Here is a 22,250-nt window from a genome sequence, read left to right as displayed (position 1 = left end):
GGCCTCGGCAATGGTCAATCCTTAGATTCATGCGTAACAGGATATCTTGAACTGTTGCTAGTATAGAGTCAGCAGAAGTTGAGTCTAAGCTATACAGCCCTATTACTTCCTCATGGACTTCCAGATCATCATCTACGTATCGAAGACAGAAGACCATTTGTTCAGTATTGGACAAATCTGTAGTTTCATCTACCATGATAGTGTACCACTTTCCCGATACCTTCCTAACAACATCTCTCAGAATCATTAATGCCATGATACTGAGAATTTCATTTTGTATACAGGGGCTTGTGAACTTGGCCTGGCATTTGTCTAACCATTTCCAGAGCCTCGGATTGTCTTCAGCACGCATAATGAGAAGTTGCATTAAGTTGGAATCCCTTTCAAGAGCGACACTACCTTCAGGTTTAGACCGACCACGCATGGCGAGACCTTGCCGAGCAAGGTATCGAATGCAACTAATAATTATCTGTAACATATTCCTATTCTCAACCATTTCTTCTGCATAACCTTTCCCTAGCATTTGCCCAACATTCTGTTCCTTGCCAACCACCATATCCATAGCATCACGATGAAAGACTGATTTCTGATGTTTTTCAAATTTAGTGAGTGCTTTCTTCCAGTCTGTAAAGCCAGTTCTCACGAATTTATCGTCCAAGTTTCCAGCGCGCAGAGCAACTGAGCCTAAGTCCTTCTTCTCCGCCACCTGGCAGTAGAAGCAGAAGACTTTGTCATCTGCTTCTTGATAATGCAACCACGGGTATCTTCTATACCAAGAAGAACAGAATGCTCGCTGCTGCTTAGCAAATGTGCGATATGGGAAGGACAGCAAGGGTTGGTGAGGACTCCAAGGCATCAAGGTGGGCTGAGGCTGGGCGCCAGCAACCGGTCTTGTCTCGGAGGCATCAGTTGCGTCGGGCTGGTGAGAGTGGTGGCCGCTTTCAGAACTTGTAGAGGCTGGTCCAGCCACGTTGCTAGTTTGGGCGTGCTCTTGGGCGTCTTCTTCACCTGAGACATTGCTTTCATGGTCAATGCCAGTGGGATAGTTAGTTACACTTCCATCCGGTTGTTGCGCTTTCCGCAGCCACGCTATCAGAGACATTGTGATACGGATGCAGTCGGGTGATGAACGTGCACTGGGCGCATGCGCAAAAGCACAATTAGGCCTCTTGGTTAAGCCCCCCCAGTTTTAGAATTGTGTCTACGCCCCTGCAGAATGCTACTGTCGAAGTAGAGTTATAGCGCATAGTCGCTAATTAAGCTACAATTATATGGTACATTTGAAAACTTCGAGAGAGGACAAATGTGTAGTAATAGTAACGTCACACTCAGTAACATATAATTCAATTGACGCTTGGAATCCACATAACGACAACCAAATGTTATGAAAGGCCCTAATGAAAAAATTTTCCAAAAATATGCATTGATTCAAAACTAATGACATAAATATCAATAATCTATACTTTGCACAGCTTTTTCTTAACGACTGTCCACACTGGCAACTGGATGGCGATCTGATCGCAATCTTATCACGATAATTCAAATGCACATTGCGAGGTGGTTTCGATCGGTTGAAATAGTATGCCTTACGTATACGTACGCTACGTGTGTTGTCGCAACATCTAGCAATCTTCACTTATCTTTGTTGTCGCTTACATTACGTCCCTCTTTCAACGGTTTCCACAAGCAAAAAGGCCACACGTAGCTATCGGTCATTAGTAACGTGATATCAGAAAAAGCGGAGGTTGTAGCGTTTTCCAAATGAAGTGTTGACGCTCGCTATCCCGATCGGATAGCGATCCATTCTGGCTTAGTGTAGACAGGGCTTAAGAGCAACAAAGGCACATCGATAAGTTTTTGTTACATTGTATTCAATATAACCAATGTGATACATGTTGCTGTGTTAGAAATAGAGCGAAAGCAGCAATGAAGTTAATAAGTAATCACTACACAAGGACGTAGAATATGGCGCATTGACAAAGTAGACAACAAGCTTGAATGCTGATCATCAACGGTAAGCTAACTGCGCAGCTAAATTAAATTATTTTGCTAAACAACAATGCACTCAAAAATATCATGTTTTGTATGGTTGCATCCATTACATTATTGATGTTATTTCTCTTTGTTTGCTACCACTTGTAATATAATGTTCGATTTCATGAACCAACTCTTGTGCTGCAAAACCCAATCACACATGTTGCTATGAAAAGATGTTATGTTAATGACTAACTCTAATACCACTAATAATTTCGTTGCGTTCTTGTGGATAAATATCTTGGCTCAAGTGCAAACACTGAGTGGCGTGTCGTTGTGCATCTAGATATTGCTCTCGTTCCATCGCAATGCATGCAAGATAATACAGACCTGCAGTCAACACGATGATGAATGTGTGATTGAGACACAAATACAAGTAGCAACACCAATGCAAGACATTCGTACCATTGGCTATAAACGGACTACTCGGTAGTTCTTCCCGTAGAATAGACAGACCTGACTCAAGATGAACAACGGCCTCATCGAAATCATTCTTGTAAAACAGAAAGCCGCCAAGCGTTACCACAGCTACACAAATACACATCATCACGTTATAACGACTACAAACAGAACAATATTTGGTTTACACCAACAGTAACAAATACTAACATTGAGCAATTTCCGGATGGTTTTCAGGTAGGCTTTGTTTCTTGATTTTTATACTTTCTGTCATGAGTTCCACCGCTTTGTCATTTTGTCCAATTTCATTATACACCAAAGCGACGTTATGATTTACTAAAGCAAACAACGACACTATGAGGTTATCTCTCCTCATTTCCTTCATCCATAACAAATACCCGCAGAGAAATAAGTCAAACATACCGATAGATGGTGAGGTGGCTTCTGTAGGCAGTTGATGACTGAAAATATCTGCCGCTCTTTTATACAATCGAAGAGCTTCATCAAACGATCCTGAATGGTGATGACATGAAGCAGCTTCCTTCAAATCTATACATGATGGAATTCAGCAATTTATTGTAACAATAGAGAATCTGTTTCTCGTCTGTACACCATCCCAATTCGGGATGTTTGCTGGGCAGCGATGATGACGCTACATCTAAAGCATTCATGGCCAACGGCATCGCACGATCCATTCGTCCTTGATGAAGGTAACAGGAAGAAAGATGTCTCATTACTGCAATGGAAACACACAAATTAAAAGTCATTTTTAACGGAAAAAGACAGACTCGACGTAAATCATTTGTATATTTTGCATAGAATTGTTTATTTTTACATAACTGATAAGACAGTTTTATAAATGAAATAGCACAAAGAAATCAATAAATCAAATCAAATAATAAAACGTTTGTATAAATAGAATAACAGAATTAATGGTAGAGTAAACGAATGTATTTCATCTGAAAATACAAAACCCATAACTTCCTTCTAATTAGACGTATTTCTTTAAAAATACATTATGAAATATTAAAACCTACCCAAAGCTAATGACGGATGAAAAGACGGTAAGACTTTTGTTATGATTGTGAACGCTTCTTCATACAACATGAGAGCTCGGTCTAGTTGTCCACTCGTTTGATAACAGGATGCAAGATTTGTGATAGCTGGAGAACAAATGAATTAACTCGAACGACAGCAACAAAATCAAAGTCTCATATAACTATACGTACTAGTGGATATCGACAACTCGTTGACATCTGATTGATTTCTTTGCAAAGTTAAACTCTTTTCAAAGTTCTCTATTGCAGCAGACATCTTTCCCCATTCATTGTATGTTGATGCAAGATCGTTGAGAACTAAACAATGCAAATACATTAAGCAACCAAACAAATATATAAAAACTTACACAAAATATAAGTTAGTTTTACATTCTTATTACTCAATTAGATAGTCTATCTCTATAAAAACATTGACATACATTTTGCTTATTTGTAATTGTGTATGCACAAAGAAACACATTAACCAATACAGTATAAACAAGCACATTTCACTGTAGTATTACATTTGTGCTAAAGGCCTTTCAATTACAACTCCAACATTTCATGTTGTAATAATTACGTAAAGAAACGAAATTGCGATACACGTCGGCACTTGAATTCTTCATTTATTATACATCGTATACGTCTGCAGTTGGTCTAGAATAACTGCAAATGTATTCAAACATGATGTAGCGGCACAGTGGCTAGCAATTGTCAAGCATTATGTCATTAAACACTTTTACTACTCGAGAGAAACTGTACCCGAAGAGATGTATGACTGTGGTAATACTTCATCTTCAGCAACGATGAGAAGTTGCAGATAGAGCTGCTCAGATAGTTCGTAACGTCGTAACGAGCGGTGGCAAGAAGCCAATTGTAACTGAGCTATAAAATCATAATATTAGTCATAATAAATGTCTTACAAATAGGTAAAATATTAAAAAATAATAAACTGTTATGTTCTCGAATAACCACATCTAAATACATCAACATTGAGACTCCTAAACGGTCTGGTATAGTTCCTTTCATCTTGCAATGTTGCCGGACGACAGAATTCTGGCGAAATAAAGACCCACAAAATGATATAAAGAGAAAAGATAATATTACCACTTCTCGCGCATAGTGGTTGCTGCTGGGTGTTTACTGAATGAAATCGTCATTGCTATTACGACTATAAGCAAGCTAAGAAAGATCATTTCATGTCCCTACCGTTGAGGTGAGTTCTTGTCGCGAACTGTCATCAAACTGGTGTGTGCGCCCGCCCGCCCTTTGCAGTTATTGAGTTTCACTTACCGAAGCCTGTGGTGACGAGTACGAACGTGTGAGACCTGTTGGTAGGATAGTCCAGTGTGAACCTAGACGCTGGGGCGCCCGGCGACGTACTGGGACTCTGCAAGTGTCTTACAGCAAAGCGAGCTTCTATCTACTATTGCTTTGCTTGTCTGGTTTCTCACTGGAAACACGTCAAACATAAAACTGACAGTGACCTGAGTAATGGAAACAATCAGATTTTAAAAAGTATTGTACATATAAAATTGACATTCCAATAAACCTGACATCACCTTTGCAACAGGCAGAGCTGGAGAGATCACCGACAACTCCCACAACAAATAGCTCAGCCCAAACAAAGAGAAAATTGCAAGAAACATGCAGATCACTTTATGTTTGAAAAATCGCACGACAGCGATGCGTCTAGCTTCTTACTGATTAGCCTACTTAATAGCAGAACAAGTGGATAAGTGCTCGTCACCACCGGCATTGGTAAGTGAAAATCAGTGACTGCAGGGGTGCGCATAGGCACTATTTCGACGACAGTTCGCGAAAAGAACTCATCTCAACGGTATGTCCATGAAATGTTTCTTCATGGCTTGCCTAGATAGTCAGTCGAAGATAGCACCGATATTTATATCGTGTATACATTCGGCAGTAACCAATATGCGCGAGAAGCGTATCTTTGTCACGAGCTGGACGACGAGTAGCGACGATATAGATACAGCGAGAAGACACAAGCGGTCGACACCGGAACGAGTAAACAAAACACGACGACTTCTATTATCACCCGTACTCAAACTCTCTCCTTCACCGACTGATTAGTTTGTAACCCACCGGACTAGTAGACTGAAACCAAACGCCGGTTCAGTCAAATACCGGAAAAATGCAAATTAGGTATGGCCACAAATGGTAACGGAACTCAGATTTACCAATTATGGCAACGCAACATAATTAATCAGTAATTAACGATATACATAATCTCCCACACAAATGCGTAGGCAAGAACGCTGCATACGTCCCACTTTAAGAGAAGCACTGGGGTACTTCTATCTTCATCGTTCTTGATTTCCATTAGGTCACTCTTCCTGGGATAGTCGGCTCCGTTGTTCTTGCCCTTGATCGCGTAGATCCGAAAATTAAACCCTGCAGGAGCAAAGCCCAGCGCATGATCCGATCGTTCTCATACTTGGTTTGATTGACGAACGAGGTCGACGGTCCGTTTGCAACACAAACTGCAGGCCATATAGAAAAATTCTTAACTTTCTTACGCTCCAAAGCAGAGCCTGGCCTTCCCTCTCTATAGTCGAAGACCTCTTCTCTCTGTCGGACAACTTCTTGTTTATATAGGTCACGGGGAAAAATCGGTCGCCGAATCACTGCATGAGAATGACGCCGATCCCAGTTTCGGATGCATCAGTCCTCAAAACAAAATGTCTAGTGTGGTCCGGCAAGTTCAGTATCAGTCACGACGTGATAGCTCCTTTCAGCGTTTTGTATGACCTTTCCTGGGCGTCGCCTCACTCCACCTTGTTTGTTTTCCCCTTTCTTGTCAGATCAGTCAGTGGTGCCGGTATAGCCGAGTAATTTGCAACGTAATGCGGGTAGAAACCCGTGAGCCCAAAAACAAACGGATCTCTTTTTTGGTTCTAGGTCTTTGGGCATCTCGAATCTTTCGCAGAGTCTCTTCTAGCGGACTGGTAACACCGTGCCTGACTCTGTAGCCCACAAAGTCGATTACGTGAACGCCGATTACGGTCTTTGAAGTACGAGACGTCAGATTAGCAGCAGACATCCTTCGAAGTAGTTCTTGAAACGTCCCCAATTGCCCTCCCCAAAAACATTATGGATTAGGATGTCGGCGACGACGTGCTCGACGCTCTCTATGCCTTCAAGCAGAATCCTCATTGATCTCATCATGGTCGCTCCGGAGTTTACTATCTTAAATGGCATTTTCAAATGTTTGTACTATCCATCGGGGAAGAGGATGTTGTCTTGTGAACATCTTCGGCGAGAGGCTCGGGCAAGCATCATTTGGTCAGATCGATATTTAAAAACCACTTGTCGGTGCTAAGGTTCTGGATTGACTCTGCAACTGTATTTGTTTGTTCTAGATCAACTTCTGTTATCTTGTTGGGCTTTCTGAAATCAACGCACAACTTATTCGTGTCGTCCCGTATTTTCGCGATGACTATTGGAGACGAATACGGGCATCTTGACTCTTGGATGATATTCACTTTGAGCATGTCGCTTAGCCCCTCGCAGAGTTTCCCTCACGTAGTACGGGACTGGGTAGGGCCGTGACCAAATTGGTTCGTCCGAAGTCAATTTAACACGGTGTTTTATCAAATCCGTCTCGCCATGCACATCGGTGAATACAGTAAGGAATTCCTCAAAAGACGTTGCGCTTGTGCGCGTTTTTCGAAGTTTAGCTCCTCGCCCAATTTCACATCATTGATAGTCTCTCATTCCCAACACGGGCTCAAGTCAAACAGTTTGTCGTCATCTGCCGCGTCGTCTTGGCCTCCTCCACAGTCAGCTGATATTATGGCCGAGTTCTCCAATTCCAGCACCGCCCCTCTTTCCTCCGAGCTGTCACGTTTTTGATCCGCTTCACTGATTCGAGAGTAGTATCGCTTCAGCAAGTTGACATCAAAGACCTTCGATTTGCCCATGATATTGACGCCATAGTCCACCGGTCCCACTCTTCTTTCGACTACATAAGGCCCTTTCCAATGCATGACAAGCTTGTTTCTATCCGTAGGCCGCAGTAGCAGCACCCTATCGCCTTCTTCGAGTTCACGTCGTCTGCATGTACGGTCGAAGTATCGTTTCTGCCATGATTGCGACTTCTTTAGCTCCTCTCTGTCAAGTATTAGCGTTTCTTCCAGTCTATCCATCAGCTCTAGCAAGTACTGGTATGACGTTTGCACACTGGGTTCGTCTTCCTCCTTGGACCAAAGGCGGCGTAGTATGTGCATGGGACCTCTTACCGCTCTTTCGTACAGAAACTCAAAATTGGGCAAAGCCCGTACATTCTTGCGAAACATCTCTATAAGCAAACAACAAAGCGTCAATGTATCGGTGCCATTGCTTAGGCTGCTCCAAACATAGTCTCTTTAGCATCCGCTCTAATATACCGTTAAAGTTGTCGACCAACACGTTACACATCAGGTGATACGGTCTGATTGCCATCTGTCAAATGCTAAGAAGACGCGATACCTCTTGCATACCCTCGGAGACAAACTGGCTCCCCATGTCGCTAAGAATTTCCTCGCAAATTTAGAAACGACTATATAGACTAACAAGAGCCTCTGCCGTTGCTTTTGTACTAATATGCTTCAAGGCTTTTGCTTCCGTATAACGTGTCTCGAAGTCCACTAGCATCAAAATGTATTGGTGTCCTTCGTCGATCGCTGGATGGACAGGACCAACGATATCCACGGCCACTCTCTTGAACGGCGAGTCGATCAATGGCATACACTGTAGAAGAGCTCGGGGTACTGTCCTCTTTCGAAACGTTTATTGGCATACGTCGCACGACCTGCAGTATCTCGTCATGTCCTCTAACACGGCTGGCCAGTAGAAGTTGGTAAGAACTTGGTCCGTGGTCATTCGTATTCCAATATGTCTTCCCATGAGAGAGTTGAGCGCTAAGTGCATTACTTCTTCCCGCAAAGGTTTAGGGACTACGACTTGCCGGACAGGCTCTCCTCTATTGACGCTTCAATTTTTGAATATTCTGTACAATATCCCGTCCTTTTTCTCGAATTTAACCTCTCGTCGATTCCTTTCCTTTACTTAGCCGATCATGTCCCTGGTCCCTCGAAGAGAATCGTCCTCTGCTTGCATTTTTATGATTTCGTCCCTGTTAACAGATCAATTGCTTCTCCGGCTATTGATAAAGAGCTGGCGCTCCCTCTACCTCCCATCTTCTTGCCGCTCGAGTGACTGCCGCTTGTGCTCCACCCACTGCAGATTAGGGTCATCGGCCGGTCTCGCACCGGAGACGTTTCCCCCTATGACATCATCTACCGCGTCTTTACGACAGAGAGCTTGGACTTGTCCGGACAAATACGGCGAGTCAATCTGTACATTCGCGTTAACCACACGTAGAACGCTGTTGTCAACAATCGGCATCAGTCAAACCCTACCCGTGTACTGATCATCTCTAACATGTTGCTGTTTCACTATGACACCACTACATCCGGCACGTCCACAGACTTGGTACCAATCTTCCCTCTAAAAACAGGCATTTTGCGATGATTCCTCGGCCATAGCGAAATGGCAGCATTACTCACGATAGGAACCTTCCTTCCGTCATATGAGACTAGGTATCCGACATCAAAAGACTCATCAAACTCGACCATCCATATACCTATCTCCTTGTGTTCGGGGTTTGCCATGCATCCTACGCTAATCTCTTTGGGACTCCGAACATCACTCGGAAGTTCTCCGAAATCCACTTCCTTTAAAGCAGCGTTTGACCTGACATAGCCTTTCCCAGCACGAATCGTGTTTCGACAGTCTGGGCTTCGTGACCTATCTTCCCGCACTTGAAACAACGTCGTCTGCTTCTCTCTCTACACTTGATGGCTCTATCGCCAAACCTGTTACACAAAAAGCATTGCGAGTCCCTGAACCGAACCGCTCTCGTTTCCCTTGGTTTCACAACGGTAAATTCCTTTTAACTAGACGTCTTGGCGGCGTTCTGCTGTGGCTGCTGCTGTTCATTATATGTTGTTAATTTAAGGCTGTCAGAAATCTCTTCAATGCGTCAGCAAATCCATCCATCGTCCTCAGCGGCTTCTCACGCTAATATGCCGACAAATCGCGCGAGGAAGAATTTAGGAATTGCTCCGTTACGAACAGGTTCAGCATGGCTTCGAGGGCGGCCTTGTCCTTGCCCGACAGAGTCATCCATTTGTCTAAATAGCACAGCAGACGAACGACAAATTATAGCGGTGTTTCAATCTGCTCTAGCCTGACTCTACGAAACTTTGTTCTGTAACCCTCCTCAATAAGATTATAACGCTTCAACAAGGCGCTCTTCAGTCGCGCGTAGCTTCCCGGGTCATAATCTAAATGTCGGGAATAGGTATCCAATGTTTTCCCGTCAACAAGACGCTAATGTACGTGGCCGATTCGTCTTCTTTCCAAGACTACTCCTGCCGACTCGCTCAAAACGCTGGAGGTAACTTTCTAACTCGTCGTGTCAATCAGAAAACGGAGGGAACTTCGGCATCTTTGATCTCGCATCATGGGTGCCGGTGACACGTGCTGCTACGCCGCAGGCATCTATCTCTAACCTTTTCAAGTTCATACGTATGTTTAATTCGCTTTTCCTCTCGTTCGCGTTCTCGCTCATATTCATGTTCTCACAATGCCTCCTCGGCTCCCATCAGCACTCTCTTAAACTTACGCTTTCGAGACGTCGACGCCTCCTCGGCTTCCATCTGTGCCCCCTTGAATCACGTACTCGTTGACTTTAATTGCGCTCTACGACAAGTTGCTCCGATACGAAGGACTGTAGCCCCTTCCTCTCTATCCCCATTTTCTGACCGACCTCAAGCAACCGGTCCATGTCAGTCTCGTTATAACTCTTACACTGACAATCTATAGCTATCGCGGTTTCGTCCGTCGTTTCTTTACCAGCTATGCCCTCACACAGTAACACTCCCTTCTCCTACCTACTTGCGTTCTTCACTCTTCCTTGTTCAGCTCCTCTTGCGACATTGCCCTCCAACAGGCCCCCAATTGTCACGAGCTGGACGACGATTACCGGCAATGTAGGTACTGCGAGAGTCTACGAGCGATCGACACCAGAATGAGTGCACAAAACACGACGACTTCTATTACCACCCGCACTCAAACTCTATACTTCTCAGACTGACTACTATATAACCCATCGGAATAGTTCACTCAAACCAAACGCCGGTTCAGTCAAATACTGGTAAAAAACCCAAATTACGTATAGCAACATATGCTAACGCAATTCAGATTGATCAATTACGACAACGCAACGTAATTAATCAGTAAATAACTATATACATACTCTCCAACACAAATGTGTAGGCAAGAGTGCTACAATCTTTATAAAATTTATAGGGTCTTTCGTTCACCATTATTTGGCAATAAGGCGACATGACAATATGAAAGAAACTTCACTAGACCGTTTCTCCGTTGAATTGATGATGACGAGGTTCAGGTCTGGGTAAGCGATAAACGATTATAAAATGGGAAACCGAATGTTTCATTGAATATAAATTTATTTTTTGAGAAATGTTTTAATAAAGAGAAACAGTGTTAACTGTCTAGTTTAAAATAGTTTCTGAAACCTACGATAATGTGATTGCAACATTGTCATAGTATTCATGCCCGAATGAAGGCGGTAAACCAACCAATTTCATAGATAAATTTTTAACAAAAATTAAGTAATGTTTTGTATTATTTAGTAATTAAAGAACATGATAAAAATTGTATAGATATTATAAGACTTTGTTGGTAAATAAGTCTACACTCTATATTTATTAAACAAGATGGTCTTGACGCATGTATACTCACCTTCAAAACACAATTTTGGATCTAGTTGAGTACCACATCTCTTACTCAGGTCCAACGCTTCCTCAAAAATCCTGACAGCTTCCTGATGATTGGCCAATTGCATATAAACTTTACCCATATCTATCAATGCTACAAATAGACAAAAATATTTAAAACCGCATTGCAATAACTTGGATTAATGTTTGACAGCTCACAATGAACGAGCTTTTTGCCTTCCACGTGGCACTGCCGTGAAACTCTCTTTACTAAATCCAGTCTACTTTGACAGAGATGATCCGCTTCTTCTAAATGCTCATACTGTATTGCCATCCAGCAGGATATTCGCAATAGCAACCAACCCTCCTCATCCAGTTGCCCAGACCGCAAAACATGAAAAGAAGCTACATAAACGTGAGAAGCTAAGTCAATCATTTGCTTGTCATTCAATCTTCTACGAACTTGGCCCACTGATTGAGGCAACGAACTGGTGAGACAATTGCAAAGAGCATGCAGTTGACGAGAGAATGTTCCTTTTCTGATCATTGCTTCCACCACACTCTGTTGCACCAAACCGTGCATGCTGAAACCGCCGTCATCGTTTACGAGACAAAATCTTGACAAACGAGAAATGGACTGATTTAGATATCTTTTATTATCAGAGACGTTGCCATCTTGGTCGAAAATCATACGCAACAGCAAATCCTTAGCAATCAATTTTCCGTCAAGCAGAGATGCCATTTGAAGTATCGTGCTACTCGTTTCATCTGCATTCTTCATTATTTCTTCAATATCCAAGTCCCACGCCATAGCCGTTGTTGCATTTAGTTTCTCCTTAATTCTGCTGAGCTGTTCGATTTCGTGAGATTTTATGAAAGATGACGTTTGAAGTTGCGGTAAGTCAAAATTACGAAAGTCTCTCACATTCGCAATTCCTTCCTCTTCGAGTGCGTCTGCGATGTGCTGCAAACCGTTATATTTAAGAATCTCGTTCATATCGTTTCCTATTGTTTGCAGTTTCTCTTTTCGTTTAGCAAGCAAGTCACCGTATTCCTCACAACTGATCTTCGTCTCTCTTAGATACGTTCCAGCGTGACGAATAGCCAAAGGCAAGCGACTGATTTCCGGACGTTCAACTAAAACTTTTGCGCTTGATTTTTCTTTGCACTCGTCGTCAAGACCGCCATTGTTTTGACCATATCCTTTCCATGACAGTAGAGTTTGGACAGCATCGTCGGTTTCTAATACATCAAGGTGCAACACTTTGTGAGGGCTGTGATCTAAGAAGTAGTGACCGTCACGTTGTCTTGTTGTGACGATAACATGAATTTGCTCATCTTCTCTTGGCAAGAGCTTTTCAATAATCTCCAACTTGTCACAACTGTCGTACAAGAATAACACATTTTCTTTTTGCTTCTGCAGCTGGTGTACAAAGAAATTGTATTGAGATGATAAATCTGACTTTAAGCTTGTCCCACATACTTCAGATTCAACAATCTATATCACATTTTCAACGATTGCAATAAATGTTTACAGTAACATTGTCATACTAAACGTACATTCGTTTCTAGTGATTGACGAAACGCTGACGTTGATTGTGCATTAAAAAGATATACTCCACCTTGGTAGAAAGATTTCTTTTCTTCTGCAAATTTGGCAGTGAGACGAGTTTTTCCTACTCCTCCTGGTCCTGACACAAACTACGAGAAATCGCGTCAATATGCAATTATTTGATACAAACTGAGACACAAGGTGATACCAATAGTTTACGAGAAGAGTCATGTCTGTGTTCTTCATCGCAACATAGCTTTGCCTCAATTTTCTGAAGGTCCTTGCTCCGCCCACAAAACATAGACATATTGAGGGTATCTAATCTGCGAGATACCTTCACCACTACAAGACAACATAAATAATTATTAAATATAATATAAATTTGATAAATTTTCTTATTTATCATTTGGTTGTTATTGTAATTTTCAATTCTCATCTTTTTATGACTGGCAAATACATAATATATAGCTACCGACTGCTAAACATTTGTAGATATATTTATTTGGTATTGTTATAATTACATTTTGACGACAAAAACTCCCTCTGCATTTGCTTGTATTTCTTACCAGATACAAGTACTTCTCAAAAGGCTAAAACAACAACATGAAGTGCAACAGACAAGAGAAGTATTTCTAGTCGTTCATTCGGATGTCGTCTTTAGCGAATTCTGCCACCATTTTTACAAAAAATTGTAAAAGATTTGTTTGATTATTTATACGATTGCCAAATAAGTGTACATTGCACGGAACAACCACGTAGGCTATCTTCCAAAAGTTCTAGGATAAAGCCATAGCGGAATACATCAGAGGAAACGATTGGTTGTCTTGACTGTGTAGATGTTATCAAATGTAAAAGCTCACGCTGAGTTACTTGCAATGCTTTAGTAAGATATCACGACAACGACCCATTTTGGTGTTTGACATTATCTTCCCGACGAAAAATTGTTCAGCTACAGATATAATAGAGGAAATATACTTGTTCAACGTTGTAGAACTTGTCAGAGTGCTTGTGCAACGTTTAGTGACTGAAATGCAAGGAAGAATGAGTACGGGTATGCATATGGCAAAGCTCCAAAGTTTAAGTACCCCTGCTACCATCAGCCTTGCCTTCTGTATCACAAAAGCTGACAGGAGTCGAGGAAACTCGTATTTCATGCAACAAATTGTTACTCTCACGAGCAACGGATATGATTCTGCTCATGCAAAGTGAAAAGCACAATATGAATGCAACGGCATGAAGAAAACAAATTGTCTTCTAGCGGTAGAGCTAAATGCACACGAGGTTCAAAAGTTGGCCTCCGAACAGCAAGGCAAAACCATCTAGACAAAAATTGTCAAGTCTCTATCTAATCTAGATGACAATAAATCGCCTCCAAAACAATCAACGCACACCTGAACGCCTAAACATTCAAACAAAAGCCACCGTACTTCGTAGTTTCACAGCGCCTAGGCTACACCGTTACTTCTCGTAAGCAAACGGGATGAATCTACCCGATTTTGCATCGATTACAGACGAATGAATGCGGTAACACAGAAGGACGCGTACCCACTCCTGGGCATTGACGAAAGTGATGATGCACTCGGAAGCTTATGATACCTATCTACTTTGGATTTAGTTACCGACACCTGGAACCTATCCAATGAGCTCTATCGTAGACGGTGCAATAATATCCGCATTCGACCAAGAGCCTGCATTGTTTAGTTATTGCACACATATCGTAGTTATTGCACACATACCGTAGTTATTGCACACATACCGTAGTTATTGCCCGCTCTCAAAATTATATAATTATAGCATGCTTGCCATGTGACTGTCCCTGATACTGATACCTTACACTATTCCTTAAACCAGGAACGCTGACTATATGGTCAGCTACTCGAACGCTCATTTGGTGGGGAGACGTGCTGGTAACTAAGTCGTATATCACCCTTGTTCCAGAGCAATATCAGACCCTGCTGAACGACACAAGAAGGCATTCCCTACGACACAAAACATATATGAATTTAACGCCATCCCTCTCGGGCAATGCAACGCTCCCGTGACCTTTCAGAGATTGATGGCGTCAACGTTGGCTGCCTTACATTGGTCAGTTTTCTTTATATACCTTAACGATACAATTGTGTTTAGCAACCCTTTTGAAGAACAGTTATAACGACTGAGAGAAGTGTTCAAACAGTTTCGAAAGTCTGGACGAAAGGTTAAGTTTTCCAAGTGCAATACACTACAACCCAGTGTTTCGTATTTATGTCACGTCATCAGTCAAGATGGAATCGAACAAGATCCGACAAGATCTGACAAAACTAGAGTATCTCAAAACTCGGCCAGCCCTAATTTGTTTAGAAGAGTCGCGTAGATTTATGGAGTTAATGACTTACTATCGGAAGTTTATCAAAGGGTTTTCTTAGCTGTGGCCGCCACTACGACGCTTTAAAGAAGAGAATATCAAATTTTCATGCGACGAGACCGAAGACAATGCATTTAGAACGCTCAAGAGGAAGCTCACGTCTGTCATTTTCCTGGTCTAATTTATAGTTGACCGACCCCTTATTCTGGATACAGACGCCAATGAATCCACTATTGGCAGCGTCTTGTCGCAAGAAAGTGCGAATGACGAACACGTTATAACGTTGGGAAGTCGAACATTAACTAGAGCCGATAAACGGTATTCCGTGACGAGTAAAAAGTTGCTCACCTTAGTATATTTCTTGAAGCACTTTCACAACTATTTTTTTGCATGGACGCCCAGTGGTAGTACCTACGAATCACCACGCTTCAAAATGACTTCGTTGACTTACGAACCCCAAAGAACAGGTTGCGCGATGCCTAGAGCTTCTGAAAGAATATGATATAGAATTGCACGACAGACCGGAAAAACAAGACAGCAACGAAGACGCGCTATCTCGCATTCCGTCGGCTCCAGCATTTGCCATGGTGACTAGCTGTTGGTGCCGTTGTAGACAAGAGTACGAAAAGAACAGATTTCCGAAAGGATGGATGGACCAAGACTATAGAATACTATACAAGAGAGCCAAGCTACAGGTAACAAAACTAAACTGATACTAGAATGGATTTTCTTGGAAAGCGTACGGAGTTGGAAGAAATATCTGGCCTAACAACAAAGCTTCGTACCGTTTGGGAGCAATGGTACTGGCTAAATGTGCGAGATGAAATTTTGTATCAACAATGGAAAAATTACGATAGTAACGTACGTCGACAAATAGTGGTGCCGAAGAGCATAAAGAATAACATCATTTGTGTTATGACGATCCTACGGGCAGGCCACTTAATGCAGAGGAAAACTTTACAACGAGTGCGTCAGAGGTTCTACTGGCCAAGCTTACGTCGGGAAGTAAAAGAATGGTGCCGTTATTCTATCCAGTGCGCCCACCGAAACTACAGGGTACCAAACCAAGGACGCCTCTTTGTAAGAATCGTTGCGAATACCCTATGCAACGGGCACTCAGTATCATGGGACCGCTACCAACGACAACCCAAAACGGTAGATTTTGGTTAGTGACAATTACTTTTCGAAGTAGATAGAAGCATTTGCAATCCCTCACCAAAAAGCAAGCACCGTGGTCAAAAAAGTGTTCCAAGAGTTCATATGCAGATTTGGCGCGCCGACATACATACGCACTGCCTAAAGTAGGCATTTTGAGAAAGCGTAGTTCAAAGAACTGTGTGCTCTCCTAGAGACAAAGAACAACCGGACTACCACATACCACCCTCAGTCGAACGGGTTTATCGAACGGTTGAACCGCACGTTGCAAGCCATTTTGGGTACCTATGTCACAACGACAAGGCGGATTGGAATATTCACTTACAACATGTAATATTCGTAGAGTTCGAGTGTTCAAGAACCAACAGAATACACACCTCAGTTTTTACTAACAGGCAAGGAGATCATACTCCCAGTCGACCTCAGGTTTGGATGTCCTCCTGACATTTTGTGCTCCTGCTCCGAGTATGCCTCAGAGCTACGGGCGAACCTCCAGGCAGCATACCAGACAGTAAGACAGATGACGGCATCCCAGCAACGAAGACAGAATTATCACAATGACAAGCGGGTGTATGGGTCCAAGTACAGAGTTGAAGACAAAGCGTGGTTACACGTGCGACATGTCAAGCAGGGACAAAAGTCCAAGCTACATAAACCGTGGTAAAGGCCATACGCGGTAGTCAAGGTTTTGTCTGATGTGATATATAGGATCCAGTCGGAAAGCGGAAGAAACGGGCAGGTCGTTCATTTTGACCGTTTAAAGTTATGTTAACCGCAAGCCACGAAAGACACAAACAACGCACCAACAGAGTTTTCGCCCAGCAACAAGTGGGAGTGTGACACCACAGATGAACGACAGACGAATGAATCGGCTGCAGACTATATTATTGACAGGGCACGTAGTACCGATGCAACGATGGAGCTCTACACTGACGACCCCAGGGATTGGTGACCGTCCAACGAGGAAAGAAAGAGAAATAAACCTCAACACAGCCGACCCAAAACAGACCACAAGAGATGGCCCCTCCTTTCATACACCCTTCGAAATTAGCGAAGGAGACTACGGAGACACAGGTTACCAACAGACAGACGTCGAGTAACACAAAAATTCTTGCCGCAACGACTCACGGACCGCTGACACCGAACAATGACTGCAGACCTTCAGTGGAGTCAACAAGAAAACAGGCAGAGATTTCTCGAACACGCCGTCTACCATTCTGGGCAAAAGACAATGACCTAAATTGTATAAGTAATATCGAGACAAGTACTGCTTCCAGAAAGACAGTGTAGCAAAATGATGTAGAGATATGCATGCATGCGTAGCCATTAGAGTTGATAGAGTGTTCAGACGACTTCGTGGTTGTATTGTACATACTGTATTGTCTGTTACACTCCTATTAATACTTCAGTGGTCAAAGTCAATGATCGCTCGCATTTTCTACTTCCAGAGACATTGCACTTACAAGAACTTCTAAATCTAGACAATGTAAAAGATCGATCCACATAGTAAACTATCCGACTGAAGTTTTCAGCACTCTAATGACCAACAGGATTTCCCCGGGGTCAGTTTCATCAAGATTTCAACGAATTTCATAGGTTGTCCGCTTTCTGAATATGGTGTATCGAGAAGAGGCATCTCTCAGATCATTCACATTATCCCCGAAATGTAGAGATTTACAGAAGACAGCAGTCTATCTCAAGCCTCTTTTACTATTGGTCACATCCTGGAAGATTGTTTCACATGACAATACAGTCAAAAGAAGTTGTTTTAATGCAAAAGTAAAATACGTTTGTAATTGCTTTGGAATCCACACTATTTGTGTAAAAAGATCACAGTAGCGACTGTAAAGTCTCAAGGAAGCGGATGCATAGCATCAAGAGTCCAATATTCAGCAAATTATTGTCGCTGACATGAATAAAAGCAGTATACACAGAGCTCTGAAGTAGCATTTGTTTTGGTTTTCTCTTCAAACCATCATGGTTTCACGTTACGCTTTTTGTACAACCCCTCATCTCCTTTCTTCTACATATTCTATTACTATGATGAAATAGGAAGTTATAAAGGCATTACTATACTCTCTGTACAAGAAAACTCGTTCGTTTGAGAAATATCATTACCGACTGGAGAAAGAATGACAGGCTTCAGACGGGTAAAGTCCACTTGATATTGATCAGTGGTCTCTGCAGTTCTTAGATGCTACTGGTTATAAACGGTCAGTTCAGAAAAGTTTGATATCTCGAAAACTGTAGCCCCAAGACAGGAACGCCTTTTATGAATTATCTTTCAGTGCATTGAGATGCGAAATGACTAACTATCTGATTACGTTCAAGTCTCTAAGATATGATAATTTAATGCTGTTTGATTAAATATTAATAACATTGAATTTTGAAATTATTTATTACCAGTTTTAAGTATAATGCTAAGAGAGATAACAGCAAAGAAATTTTACTATGCTATAGCAATTTAGCGTAGAGCTGCGTAGGAACGGTGTCAGGGTGAAAGGGTCAGAAGACAATGCACGACAAGTCTAGCCTCGTGTACCCAGAACGTTTTCGCGCAAATATAGCTTTTGTGCTGTCGTCTAATCGAGCTCCTCGTGTTTGTCCACTTGTAGCTTGTTTTCACGAAGACCTATTTTATTATAGTGACCATAAACTGACGATTGGGAGGCATGGCTCCCGTGGAAGAAGTGTTTACTACACCGGCCTATGGTGTATGTTTTGGGGGAATTTTTGTTTAATACAAAGACTGAAAACAATGTCCACTCTAAGAGCTACACGTTGACCCTAATTCCAGTTAAGCAATTCGTTCAGTGTGTAAAAATCACTAGGTTTTGTGATTCTGCACACTTACCACAGTGCAACTGATACTTACCTATAGAACCAACGTGAGAAGGTAGGAAGAGTTTTTATTAGATGTGTCATGTCATGTGCCCTTTGCTAACCCTGGTTGGTCGATAAAAAGATTACAAATCGTTTCTACGCTGATACCTTACCGCTGTTATAGGAAACGCGTATGTAATACCGTTGCTATCATCATCGCACAAAAAAGCTGGTTTCAATAACGAGCAGATGATTTGATATCCCATTAATGAGATACGAGCAGCCAACGAAGTTAGACCGTAGCATCGCAAGCCAGGCTAGTCCTCGCAGTCACTGAGCTAAACGCACGCGAATCACATGAAGAGGTGGAGCTTTCGCCGATATTGTTCAAGCGCGAGAAGAGCCTGGTCGCTTTCAAGAACGTCATTATGACGAAGTAATTGCGTTTCATATATCGCGGCCAGCGCTTGAACACGAAAGCCAGTGAAGCTGTTGATGGACAAAGTGCTTTCGAATAATGAGCCCAGGAATGGTGTACATGGGACTGATCCGATGAACCTACACTCTCCGGTAACATTTCTTTCTACTGAACTCACGTACAGGTTTGCGCGAATTGAAACCGACGTAGCAGTGTTCAGCACTCTTGTGCGTCTACCCTTACAGCTAAAGTCTATGGGGGAAATGGCTTGAGACCTGCAGGCCCTGTTTGACTCAACGGTTCATCAAAGCAGTGGCATATTGTTTGGTGACATCTCCAGACGAGAAAGTAGTCGACGTCATCATCAGATTGGCGTGAGTATTGCTAACGCAGTCTATCTAAAATTAATTAGCGTGTGACGGTACTTTCGACTTAGCAAGCAGCTCTTTTGTGCGATATTGGCTCTCCTCACGGTAAACTAAAAACAGCTAGGCGTGGGAAAACAGCATTGCAGTGGACGTACCATGTTCGGGAAATGTAGAGTTGACTCGTAGTTGCATGTGTTGTACAACTTGTTTCAACGCACGGACACTGAGTTCTAAATACACTAAAAATAAATGAGTTAGTTTTTCAAACTACCGCGTTGTAGATCTAGATTAGTAGTCCTATAATCGGCGGTGTACTATTGTCGAAACTTAATGCTGGAAAGGAGTCGTAACACTGCAGAATATTACATGGCTGAGCTGTCTATATACGTACTAGAAGCGAACGATGTCAACTACGTACTTCGCGCAAAACAAGCAAATGCGTAAAGCGATGCCGCGTGTAGCAACTCAACATTCATACAAAGAGGCTTGGCTAATCGAATTAACCTTATCCAAGCCACGAATCTAGATCCAGGGTTCTCACGTCACTAAAACGTTCTCGAAAGCGACCACACTCTTCTCACGCCAGAGAAATTCCGGCAAAAGCTGCTTCTCCTCGTGTGATTCACGTGCGTTTAACTCAGCGACTGCGTTGAAGACCCTTGGTTGCAAAGTTGATTAGACTAGACTGCTTCTAATTATTTACAAAATGGCTACTGAAAATAAGAAGACATTTAGAGAAAATGATAGGTATGTAGGGATGGATATATACTTAATTCTGCTCATCTCCTAAAGCAAAGTCCAGTACCGTAAGGGTCACACAAGACTGTTGCGTTCTAATCAATCAATTTAGGTAAAAGATTGTGATGTAAGAGATAAGCATGATTAAGTACACACCCATCCTTACATACACATCATTTTTCTCAAAATGTCTTGATCTATTTTTTAAGAAATTTGGATAGCACGTGTTTGGATACTTTTGTATGAGCGGCCATTTAGAAATTGTCGCATCAGAGAGTGCGGTATCGGAACAACATTGATTGCATCAATAAGTAACTCCCATCTTTACACTTGATTACCTACATAGCGGCTCCCGGATTTACGGAACCACATTGATTGCATCAATAAACAACTCCCACGCATCTCTACAGTCGAAGCATACAGTACACGCTCACAGAGAGCACCCCGTTCAACATAGTCGTACATTTCAACGTTCATGCAACCGTAAGCACACTGTGGAAGTGCAATGGCAGCTAATTATAAGGTCTCAAACGGCAGTTTTCACAAGCTAATAATAGGTATATAAGTACATGTGGGCTAGCTATAATGTACACACGTGACCAGAACAACATGGCGTTGTGGAAGCTCGTATAGAATTGCGTGGCAGCAGTTGGCATAATCCTCGGGGAGTAAGAACGATGTCCTCGAAGTGCCCATATTATAACATATTATAACAAGTAATCAGAATGACGCTCAGATGCGTTAGAACAAAATTCTGTCTGACCTGCTAATCCTATTTCAAAAAAATTGTAGCATACAGCATACGGATTGCATTCCCATTAAAATTATGACAATCAAAATTTTCAATAATAATTAATGTTTCAACTTCAACAAATATAAAACACAGTTTCTAATTATTCATAATTTTTGAATCACTTCAAACCGCTTAAGTGATTTCTCGGTTAATGCTACAAAGTCGAATCGACTTCAATTATTCCAATTAATCAATTACTGAATCAAAACATATATTTAAATTAGAAAGAACGCATAAGACTGCACACCAATATAATAATATTCTAAATGACTGATACTTTAACAACAGCTTTAAATTGACTTTATCACCAATTAACTAGGCAGGGACAGATCTGAATCTTTAGACGAAGTGCCAGAAATTATAGGTCAGATGTGATCAACAGTTTACACTATACGTACCATACATAAACACCTTACATGACCTCGTTTTGGTTGTCCAATTTCAGTCGTTTGAGATTCTTCATTAACTAATTACAGTCAACATTAACGTGTTTGATAACCAATTAGAATGTAAAGAAAATGTAATTACCAAAGAGATGTTGTTTAATAGTCATAAAGTGCCTTAGAAAGGCAACAGGTGTGCTAGAAGCACACACATGAAAATATCTTCCTTTGCTTGCATTAGAGCCATAGTCACAGATGCCTTTCATGACAACTGCTCTGCCTGGTACTTCGTTTCTTTTAAAACTGTCAATGGCTTGTTTCATAAAGTAGTAAGCTTCCATGTCCACTGCTTTCACATTTTTGTTGGCCACCCGTTTTTTAAAAGTACTCAATTCAGC

General features: G+C 42.0%; 3 protein-coding genes across 4 annotated transcripts in view; all 3 read right to left on the bottom strand.

Moving 5' to 3' along the window:
- The window catches only part of LOC134181324 (zinc finger MYM-type protein 1-like), a 1,689-nt gene extending 1,389 nt beyond the window's left edge, over positions 1-300 (bottom strand). Inside the window, exon 1 of the mRNA XM_062648579.1 lies at positions 1-300. This exon is cut by the window's left edge and continues 1,389 nt beyond it. Coding sequence (XP_062504563.1) covers positions 1-256 — 256 coding nt within the window. The 5' untranslated portion in view covers positions 257-300.
- A 1,708-nt stretch (positions 301-2,008) lies between these two features.
- On the bottom strand, positions 2,009-12,288 carry LOC134181368 (uncharacterized). 2 transcript variants are annotated; one of them, XM_062648634.1, is made up of 10 exons: positions 11,498-12,288; positions 11,304-11,432; positions 4,233-4,355; positions 3,663-3,788; positions 3,471-3,596; positions 2,857-3,169; positions 2,644-2,769; positions 2,440-2,562; positions 2,239-2,364; positions 2,009-2,175 (listed from the first exon to the last, which is right to left on the bottom strand). In XM_062648634.1, the coding sequence occupies exons 1-6, from the start codon at positions 12,273-12,275 to the stop codon at positions 2,937-2,939; spliced, it is 1,515 nt and encodes a 504-aa protein (XP_062504618.1). In that variant the 5' UTR covers positions 12,276-12,288; the 3' UTR covers positions 2,009-2,175; positions 2,239-2,364; positions 2,440-2,562; positions 2,644-2,769; positions 2,857-2,936. The 2 variants fall into 2 exon arrangements, with proteins under 2 accessions (XP_062504618.1, XP_062504619.1); XM_062648635.1 differs by having other exon boundaries at positions 2,440-2,527.
- LOC134180753 (uncharacterized) lies at positions 12,284-22,087 on the bottom strand. The gene is made up of 5 exons (XM_062647938.1): positions 21,891-22,087; positions 13,039-13,172; positions 12,839-12,979; positions 12,410-12,776; positions 12,284-12,354 (listed from the first exon to the last, which is right to left on the bottom strand). Exons 2-5 carry the CDS (start codon positions 13,135-13,137, stop codon positions 12,284-12,286), a joined length of 678 nt encoding a protein of 225 aa, XP_062503922.1. The 5' UTR covers positions 13,138-13,172; positions 21,891-22,087.
- Between the last annotated feature and the right edge of the window lie 163 nt (positions 22,088-22,250).

Source organism: Corticium candelabrum, chromosome 6 (genome assembly GCF_963422355.1).
Source record: "Corticium candelabrum chromosome 6, ooCorCand1.1, whole genome shotgun sequence".
NCBI lineage: Eukaryota > Metazoa > Porifera > Homoscleromorpha > Homosclerophorida > Plakinidae > Corticium > Corticium candelabrum.
The sequence above is the reverse complement of the archived record's forward strand: the minus strand, read 5'-3'. Positions and strand labels throughout refer to the sequence as shown.